This window comes from Mustelus asterias, unplaced genomic scaffold (assembly GCF_964213995.1).
Source record: "Mustelus asterias unplaced genomic scaffold, sMusAst1.hap1.1 HAP1_SCAFFOLD_562, whole genome shotgun sequence".
Classification (NCBI taxonomy): Eukaryota; Metazoa; Chordata; class Chondrichthyes; order Carcharhiniformes; family Triakidae; genus Mustelus; species Mustelus asterias.
In genome coordinates, this window is record NW_027590512.1 from 279,182 (window position 1) to 289,136 (window position 9,955).

A 9,955-nucleotide genomic window follows, 5' to 3' on the forward strand; every position below is an offset into this window, starting at 1 on the left:
TTTACAGGGGGGTCCCCGGGGGAGAGTGCGTCAGTATTGACAGGGGGTCCCCGGGGGAGAGTGTGCCAGTATTTACAGAGGGGTCCCCGGGGGAGAGTGTGTCAGTATTTACAGGGGGGTCCCCGGGGGGAGTGTGTCAGTATTTACAGGGGGTCCTCGGGGGGAGTGTGTCAGTATTTACAGGGGGTCCCCGGGGGGGGGGAGTATGTCAGTATTTACAGGGGGTCCCCGGGGGGGGGGGGGGGGGGAGAGTGTGTCAGCATTAACAGGGGAACGGGGGGGGGTCCCTGTGGTGGTGCGTGCGTGTGAAATAAACACTCGGATCCTGTAACAGAGAGACAGCACCCAGAATGAAAATATTCCTTTATTTATCCAATATATAAAAAAAATAGGTTGCTCACTGAAGAGACTGGAATAGCAGAGCTCAGACTGGGGAAGTGAGGGCCACGAGGAGTTCGATAGGTCAGGAAGATTCCCTGCAACCCGCCCCTCCTCCCCCAAACCTTCTCCTAACCCAGGGGTGCTGAGGTCAACTTGTTGGGATATCAGGAGACAGAACTGTGAGCAAAACAGGGCCTCCACATGAGCAGGGTGCAGCTCTCCACAGTTGAATATCAGCTCCCCCCCGCCCCCTCCCTCCGGAGGCTGATCGAATCTGCCTCCCCCTGCCCCTCCGTCGAGTCTAACACCCATCGTAGTGTGGGGTTCCGCAACTCCTCGTGTCCGGTCCCAGCCTGTGGACTGTGTGAAAATACAGAAGCGAATGCGATAAAGCAGGGGTGCGGGGAAACAAGCAGCACAAGACAGGTGACCAGGGGGAGGGGGTAAAGAGTCCCCTCCACCTCCAAACCTGCCCAGATTCACCCCCTCAGAGGGAGCTCTGGTTGGTGGAAGAGACAAGAAGTCACTCGAATTGCCGGGCAGCTTCCAGTTAAGCTTGGCTTTTTAAAAAAAAATTATACATATAAAAAAATTGTCCATCACTTATTGCCCTTGAGAAGGGGAAGTGAGATGCTCGCTCGGATCGAGAGAGGCGCAGAGGAGCCCCCCCCCCCCCGCTCTATGCCAGTAACCGTCAGACAGTTCCCAGAATACAGGGACGGGGGAAGGGGGAAAAGGGGGAGCGTCAGGGGCATTGCTGGAAGGAATGGCTCTTGGAAACGGGCAGGGACGGGCGGGCGCGGGGAATCTATCTGGAGCTTCCCCTTTCGGGGCGGTCTACAGTTCCTGCTGCAGACCTGGTTCGATGGAGCGCCCAGATACAGGCCCGAAAATCGACACCTCTCTCCCTGGGGTGGAGGCGAGTGGAGAGAACCAAGGAGTCGAGGGCTCCTCAATTTAATGTCTTATTGTGTTAGTGTGTGTGCGCGCGTGCTCCAACCCCTGCCCCTTGCTGCACTGCACGGCCCCTTTAAGGCTTAAAGGGGAACTCGAGTGGTACGTCACCTGGCTGAAGATGGGTTGGGTGGAGGTGGGGGAAGAGGGTCTTCACTGCCCACTTGCCCCCACCCCCTTCCTCCTGGACCCCTCGGCCCCCAGACTGTGCCATGTTGGGGTCAGAGGAGAAAGAGATGGCAGGAAACAAGAAGGGGGGGGGGGGGGGAAAAAGGAGCGGGGTACAGATTCTACCCCCAACGCGGCCCAGAAAGAATGGAGTTCGCCCTCTGCAGGAACTGGTTCCTGGGTCGTTTGGGGAGGGGGCAGTGGGGGGCGGCGGAGACGGGCCAGGTCACTGACCCCACCCTTGGCTGACGTGCCAATCTTGGCAGACTTGCCCCCTCAGCCCCGGGTCCAAAGCACAAATAATCATTTTGTACATTTCTTGCTTGTGAAAAAGGCTGGCAGTTACTTGCTAAAAACTGGCAGAGGTGGGGGAGTGGGGAGGAAACCAAAGCCCCTCGATCTGCCCGGGAATGGGGGGAGGGACGGAGGAGCGGGTGGGCAGTCAGTCCGAGTCCCTCTCAGCTTTAACCAGTAGCTTCTTCCCTTTCTTGAGCTCAGTGCCCTCCTTCCTCTGAGCCGCTTTGACCTGACTGTGAACAGAGAGAGAGAGAGAGAGAGATAGTTGGGTTAAACGCTGTCACTTCCCACGCTTCCCCCTCCCCATTGCTGAGGTTTCAGATTCCGCACCCATCCCTCCCACCCCCACAGATCACTCTCCAAGCCGGCAGGAATAGCTGCCAGCCGTTCGACTGCAGTAGCCATCACCTATTCCTGCTGGCGTCTGTTTTAACACACACAAGGGACAGTCTTTCCAATGAGGCGATCCAGGAACAGACATAAGGTGTCTGACAGTGCGGCACTCCCTCAGCACTGACCCTCTGACAGTGCGGCACTCCCTCAGCACTGACCCTCTGACAGTGCGGCACTCCCTCAGTACTGACCCTCTGACAGTGCGGCACTCCCTCAGCACTGACCCTCTGACAGTGCGGCGCTCTCTCAGCACTGACCCTCTGACAGTGCGGCACTCCCTCAGCACTGACCCTCTGACTGTGCGGCACTCCCTCAGCACTGACCTTCTGACAGTGCGGCACTCCCTCAGCACTGACCCTCTGACAGTGCGGCACTCCCTCAGCACTGACCCTCTGACAGTGCGGCACTCCCTCAGTACTGACCCTCTGACAGTGCGGCACTCCCTCAGCACTGACTCTCTGACAGTGGACAGTGCGGCACTCCCTCAGCACTGATCCTCTGACAGTGCGGCACTCCCTCAGCACTGATCCTCCGACAGTGCGGCACTCCCTCAGCACTGACCCTCCGACAGTGCGGCACTCCCATAGCACCGACCCTCTGACAGTGCGGCACTCCCTCAGTACTGACCTTCTGACAGTGCGGCACTCCCTCAGTACTGACCTTCTGACAGTGCGGCACTCCCTCAGCACAGACCCTCCGACAGTGCGGCACTCCCTCAGCACTGACCCTCCGACAGTGCGGCACTCCCTCAGCACTGACTCTCCGACAGTGCGGCACTCCCTCAGCGCTGACCCTCCGACAGTGCGGCACTCCCTCAGCACTGACCCTCCGACAGTGCGGCACTCCCTCAGTACTGACCCTCTGACAGTGCGGCACTCCCTCAGCACTGACCCTCTGACAGTGCGGCACTCCCTCAGCACTGCACTGGATGTTTGTAGGCGGCACGGTGGTTAGCGCTGCTGCCTCACAGCGCCGGGGACCCGGGTTCGATTCCCGGCTTGGGTCACTGCCTGTGCAGAGTCTGCACGTTCTCCCCGTGTCTGCGTGGGTTTCCTCCGGGTGCTCCGGTTTCCTCCCACAGTCCGAAAGACGTGCTGGTTAGGGTGCATTGGCTGTGCTAAATTCTCCCTCAGTGTTACCCGAACAGGTGCCAGAGTGTGGGCGACTAGGGGCTTTTCACAGTAACTTCATTGCAGTGTTAACGTAAAGCTACTTGAGACACTAACAAATAGACTACCTCTCGCACCAATACTTACAGCTTGTGCTTCTGCTTATAAGTGTCAATGACTTCAGAGGGGATGATGTCCCTGATTTCCAGTGATTCGTTCAGTTTCTTCATCATTTCATAGCGTCCACGGCCATGGATCTGCAGGAGGGACGGTCAGCCTTGAGTTCAGAGGTCACACGCACAGGAGGTCATTGAGTATTGATTGATAGGCAGAGGGATCTGGGTGTACAGGTACACGGGTCACTGAAAGTGGCAATGCAGGTGGGGAAGGTGGTCAAGAAGGCATACGGCATGCTTGCCTTCATCGGCCGGGGCATTGAGTTTAAAAATTGGCAAGTCATGTTGCCGCTTTATAGAACCTTAGTTAGGCCGCACTTGGAATATAGTGTTCAATTCTGGTCGCCATACTACCAGAAGGATGTGGAGGCTTTGGAGAGGGTACAGAGAAGATTTACCAGGATGTTTCCCTGGTATGGAGGGCATTAGCTATAAGGAGAGGTTGGAGAAACTTGGTTTGTTCTCACTGGAACTACGGAGGTTGAGGGGAGACCTGATAGAAGTCTACATGATTATGAGAGGCACGGACAGAGTGGATAGTCAGAAGCTTTTTCCCAGGGTGGAAGAGTCAATTACTAGGGGGCACAGGTTTAAGGTGCGAGGGGCAAGGTTTAAAGGAGATGTACAAGGCAGAGTTTTTACACAGAGGGTGGTGGGTGCCTGGAACTCGTTGCCGGGGGAGATGGTGGAAGCGGATACAATAGTGAGTTTTAAGGGACGTCTGGACAAATACCTGAATAGGATGGGAATAGAGGGATATGGTCCCCGGAAGGGTAGGGGGTTTTAGTTCAGTCGGGGCAGCATGGTCGGTACAGGCTTGGAGGGCCGAAGGGCTTGTTCCTGTGCTGTAATTTTCTCTGTTCTTTGTCAGATGCCGGGGAGGTTAGAGTGTCCAATCAGCATCAGGCTTTGGAGGGTTTTGCTCGGTCTTCTGTCGGATGTACGCAGCGTGGGATGGGACGCGTACACGGGAACAGGAGGAGAGCCCTCAACTCTGTTCTTCCCATGCAATGAGAACACGGCTGATCCCTGTTGTAACTCCATCTACCTGCCTTACTTCCGTAACCCTTCACCTCAGCACCGATTCTGGAGCGGCACAGTAGTTAGCAATTCTGCCTCCCACCACCAGGGACCCGGGTTCGATTCCCGGCTTGGGTCACTGTGTGGAATTTGCACGTTCTCCCCGTGTCTGCGTGGGTTTCCTCCGGTTTCCTCCCACAGTCTGAAAGATGTGTAGGTTAGTTGGATTGGCCATGCTAAATTGTCCCTTAGTGTCCAAAGATGTGCAGGTTAGATGGATTGGCCATGCTAAATTGCCCCTTAGTGTCCAAAGATGTGCAGGTTAGGGTGGATTGGCCATGCTAAATTGCCCCTTAGTGTCCAAAGATGTGCAGGTTAGGGTGGATTGGCCATGCTAAATTGTCCCTTAGTGTCCAAAGATGTGCAGGTTAGGGTGGATTGGCCATGCTAAATTGTCCCTTAGTGTCCAAAGGTGTGCAGGCTAGGTGGATTGGCCGTGCTAAATTGCCCCTTAGTGTTCAAAGATGTGCAGGTTAGGTGGATTGGCCATGCTAAATTGCCCCTTAGTGTCCAAAGATGTGTGGGTTAGGTGGATTGGCCATGCTAAATTGCCCCTTAGTGTCCAAAGATGTGCAGGTTAGGTGGATTGGCCATGCTAAATTGCCCCTTAGTGTCCAAAGATGTGCAGGTTAGGTGGATTGGCCATGCTAAATTGTCCCTTAGTGTCCAAAGATGTGGAGGTTAGGTTGATTGGCCATGCTAAATTGCCCCTTGTGTCAGGAGGATTAGCAGGGTAAATGTGCGAGGTTACGGGAATAGGGACTGGGTGGGATTGTGGTCGGTGCAGACTCGATGGGCCGAATGGTCTCCTTCTGCACTGTAGGGATTCTATGACTTCAGAGCCACAATGTGGTTGACTCTCAACTGATCTCGGGGAACTGGGGATGGGCAGTAAGTGCCAGCGATGCCCACGAGTGAACAAATAAAAGCCCCTCTATGAGATGACGCCCCCCCCCCCAATCACTCGCACCCCAGGGTGGTCTGTGAGACCCCCGTCCTCGGAGTTAACCCCTCGCGTGCCGCTGCACTCTTACCTGCAAAGTGAAGACTTCGTCATCGGGAAGCACTTTCTTCTTCCTGGGCCCGGGTGAGCCTGTGGCCTGAGACACTTCCCGGATCGCTGGGGGAGGGGGGAATAGAGAGAGCAGACAGATCAGCGTGCGCCATTGCTGCAACCCCCTCCTCTCCCCGCGCCCTCCCTCGCGCCCTCCGGCGCAGAGTTATACTCACAGCGTTTAGTTGTGGAACCGCCAGACTTGGCCACCGAGCCTTCCTGCTGCCTCTTCAAGTTCTCCTCCTCGGTTTTCCGATCGCGCCCGGGACAGGCGCAGACTCGCACCTCGAAGCACCTGCGGCCGAGGAGGTTTCCACTGCATGGCGTTCGGGGGGGGGGGAGGGAGACACAAGGCAACACGGTGAGATTCAGAAACAGGGCAGTATGGACAAGTTGGGCCGAAGGGCCTGTTTCCATGCTGTGAACCTCTTGACGATGAGTGTTTAGAGCGACTCCACACCACAGATAATCATAAGAACCCCTACAGTGCAGGAGGAGGCCATTCGGCCCCTCAGCTCAGCACCGACCACAATCCCATCCCCGGCCCCATCCCCATACATTTACCCCGCTAATTCTCTTTGACTCTAAGGGACAATTTAGCACGGCAAATCCCCCTAATCCGCACATCTTTCGGACTGGGGGAGGAAACCGGAGCACCCTGAGGAAACCCACACAGACACGGGGAGAATGTGCAGACTCCGCACAGACAGTGACCCGAGCCGGGAATCGAACCCGGGTCCCTGGCGCTGTGAGGCAGCAGTGATATCCAGTGTGCCAGAGAGGGAGAACTTTTGTCCCAAAACGCCAGGTCGAGCTTCCCTGCTTCACTCCGTTACAGGATCTATCTGCCCACCAGAGGTGGAATAATGAACGCCCAGGTGTAGCATCTCATCTAAAAAACTGACCCTCTGACAGTGCGGCACTCCCTCAGCACTGACCCTCTGACAGTGCGGCACTCCCTCAGCACTGACCCTCTGACAGTGCGGCACTCCCTCAGCACTGACCCTCTGACAGTGCGGCACTCCCTCAGTACTGACCCTCTGACAGTGCGGCACTCCCTCAGCACTGACTCTCTGACAGTGCGGCACTCCCTCAGCACTGACCCTCTGACAGTGCGGCACTCCCTCAGTACTGACCCTCTGACAGTGCGGCACTCCCTCAGTACTGACCCTCTGACAGTGCGGCACTCCCTCAGCACTGACCCTCTGACAGTGCGGCACTCCCTCAGCACTGACCCTCTGACAGTGCGGCACTCCCTCAGTACTGACCCTCTGACAGTGCGGCACTCCCTCAGTACTGACCCTCTGACAGTGCGGCACTCCCTCAGCACTGACTCTCTGACAGTGCGGCACTCCCTCAGCACTGACCCTCTGACAGTGCGGCACTCCCTCAGCACTGACCCTCTGACAGTGCGGCACTCCCTCAGCACTGACCCTCTGACAGTGCGGCACTCCCTCAGCACTGACCCTCTGACAGCGGGGGTTCCGCGCGAGGGCGGCACGCTGACACCTTGGAAACTCTACGTCACAGACCGCCGCGGGCGATACTCACTCGGGGGTTTCCAGGGTGAGGATGGAGAGAATCGGCCGCCTGTTCATCCCTCCCATACAGCTACTGTTACACATGAAGTTGTAGGGGATGGTGGTGTAATCCGAACCCACCTGTGGGAAAGAGGGGAGCGGGGTGAGAGAGGCAGAGCGTGAGGCAGCCCCTGCAAACAGCACCCAGATTCAGACACACCCGTTACACCCCCGCCCCCCCCTTACTGCTGTGCATAACATGGGCAAGGATGATGCCAAGATTGCCCTGGCAATGCCCTGCCCTCCCCCCCCGTGGAAACCCCACCCTCAGTGGGTCAGCATTTTTGTGGGAAGAGGGGGGGCGTTTTTCTTCGGAGCTCAGAATGCTGCACCGCCCCGGGGCGCCGTTACAGAGACAGCTTCCAACGGTCTGCCTCCAACAAGGGACCACCCTGACCTCGTGTCTCCCACACCGGGCTCAGGGAGAGGGGTGGGTGGGTAACTGGCACAGCCACGGGCTCATCCTGATGCCCAACGTACAACCCAGCCCAGGGCTTAACGGGGCCGGATTGGTTGGGGTGGGGTGACCCCAGTCTGAGAGGTCGACTGCTCTGCTGTCAGTTAGCGCCGGAGCAGGGGTTTCAGTCTCACCTGCCCCAGGGCGTACCCCACACATCAGCGTCATTTAGCAGTGCGTTCCGACTCCCCCGTGCCCTCCTTCCCTGCGGAGAATCGTCGGGGTTGAGGAGGCGCCAGTCTGAGGTCGACTGCTCCGCTGTCAGTTAGCGCTGGAGCAGGTGCTTCAGTTTCAACTGTCCAGGGCCCACCGCACATCAGCTTCATTCAGCAGCACATTCTGACTCCCCCGCGCCCTCCTTCCCTGTGGAGACTGGTTGGGGCGGGGCAGGGCAGGCTGAGAGGTCGACTGCTCCGCTGTCAGTTAGCACCGGAGCAAGTGTTTCAGTCCCACCTCCCCCGGGCCCACCACATGCATGAGCGTCATTCAGGAGCGCGTTCTAACTGCCCCCGCCCCCCATCCTCCTTACCTGCGGAGGCTCATAAGGCACGACCACGCTCTGTCTCTTGGTGCCCCCGTCTTCCACGTAACGCGCCTGGGTATTGGCCTCCACGCGGATCAGGTGACTCGGAGCGGCGTGTCCTGGGGGGGGAGGGGGGGGTTGAAGAAGGTTCAGACAATCGTGAATCAATGGCAGAATCCTGGCCGAGGGTCCACCCCTGTCCCCTCACCCCGGTGACCCGATGTTTAGCTCAGTACGCAGACCATGCACGGGAACTCGACGGATCAAAGGGTCTCTTTCTCTGCTATCCCGCCTCCCGTTCCGGACACGCTCACATTCCCGTTGGGAATGTTCAAGGCTCGCAACGAGGTGGCGCGGGCCACCTTGGCACGATGGGTACCTGACTGTGCCGGTAACCCAGAGAATCGTACAACCGTAGGGCGCAGAAGGAGGATATTCTGCCCAGCGTGGCTCTCGGAACCAGCATTGCGACTTAGAGACATTCCCCCGCCTTTTCTCCGTAAGCCCCCCGCACATTTCAAACAATCATCTGACGCCTTCTTAAAGGCCTTGATGGAACCTGCGTCCACCCACACTCCCAGGGGTGACTCTCCCGAGACACCGCTTCGAATCATTAACTATCTCACTAAATACTGGGTTGGCCCAAAAAAACCCCCATCTGGGTTCACTAATGTCCATAGATTGCGTCCAGTGCAGAAGGATGAGGCCATTCAGCCCATCGAGCTTGTACTGACAACAATCCCACCCAGACCCTATCCCCATGTATTTACCCCGCTTATTCCCCCTGATACCAGGGGGCAATTTATCACGGCCAATGCACCCTAACCCGCACATCTTTGGGCTGTGGGAGGAAACTGGAGCACCCGGAGGAAACCCACACAGACACGGGGAGAACGTGCAGACTCCACACAGACAGTGACCCGAGGTGGGAATCGAACCCGGCTCCCAGACGCTGTGAGGCAGCAGCGCTAACCCACTGTGCCACCGTCCTTACCCCGGTCTGGCCTACACGTGACTCCAGACCCACAGAGACCTGGTTGATTGGCGCGCGGATCTGTGATCCCGCCCCTCCACCCTCAGGGGAGTTCAGCCCCGGGCCCAGACGCCGGGGGTAACGCGGGCGTGAGAAAGGGAAAGCTGGTCTCACCGTCATTTTCCGAGCTGCGTTCATGGTGCGGGCATCTCTTCACCACCTCGGTCACATGCTCCGCCTTCTTGTAGACGGCAGTGGCGCGCAGCAGGGTACCGGCTGGTGGCGCAGAGGACACCCGGACCTGGATCGGGCAGGTCTTAGCCAACTGGCAATACAGCTTGTTCAAATCTGGAGAGTACTGCAGAGAGAGAGAGAGAAAGAGAAAGAGTTAGTGAGGGGAGAGAGAGAGTGTTAGTGTGTGAGAGAGACAGAGACAGAGAGACAGAGAGAGAGAGAGAGACAGAGAGAGAGAGAGAGACAGAGAGAGAGAGAGAGACAGAGAGAGAGAGAGAGACAGAGAGAGAGAGACAGAGAGAGAGAGAGAGACAGAGAGAGAGACAGAGAGAGAGAGACAGAGAGAGAGAGACAGAGAGAGAGAGACAGAGAGAGAGAGACAGAGAGAGAGAGACAGAGAGAGAGAGACAGAGAGAGAGAGAGAGACAGAGAGAGACAGAGAGAGAGAGACAGAGAGAGAGAGAGAGAGACAGAGAGAGAGAGACAGAGAGAGAGAGACAGAGAGAGAGAGACAGAGAGAGAGAGACAGAGAGAGAGAGACAGAGACAGAGAGAGAGAGACAGAGAGAGAGAGAGA

The 9,955-nt window shown here is 57.3% G+C and overlaps 1 protein-coding gene across 1 annotated transcript; it reads right to left on the reverse strand.

The window, feature by feature from the left end:
- Positions 1-346: 346 nt before the first annotated feature.
- On the reverse strand, positions 347-9,499 carry LOC144487057 (cellular tumor antigen p53-like). Its single transcript, XM_078205105.1, has 7 exons — positions 9,320-9,499; positions 8,179-8,291; positions 7,164-7,273; positions 5,789-5,928; positions 5,593-5,678; positions 3,450-3,559; positions 347-2,033 (listed from the first exon to the last, which is right to left on the reverse strand). Exons 3-7 carry the CDS (start codon positions 7,235-7,237, stop codon positions 1,946-1,948), a joined length of 498 nt encoding a protein of 165 aa, XP_078061231.1. The 5' UTR covers positions 7,238-7,273; positions 8,179-8,291; positions 9,320-9,499; the 3' UTR covers positions 347-1,945.
- Positions 9,500-9,955: the final 456 nt, after the last annotated feature.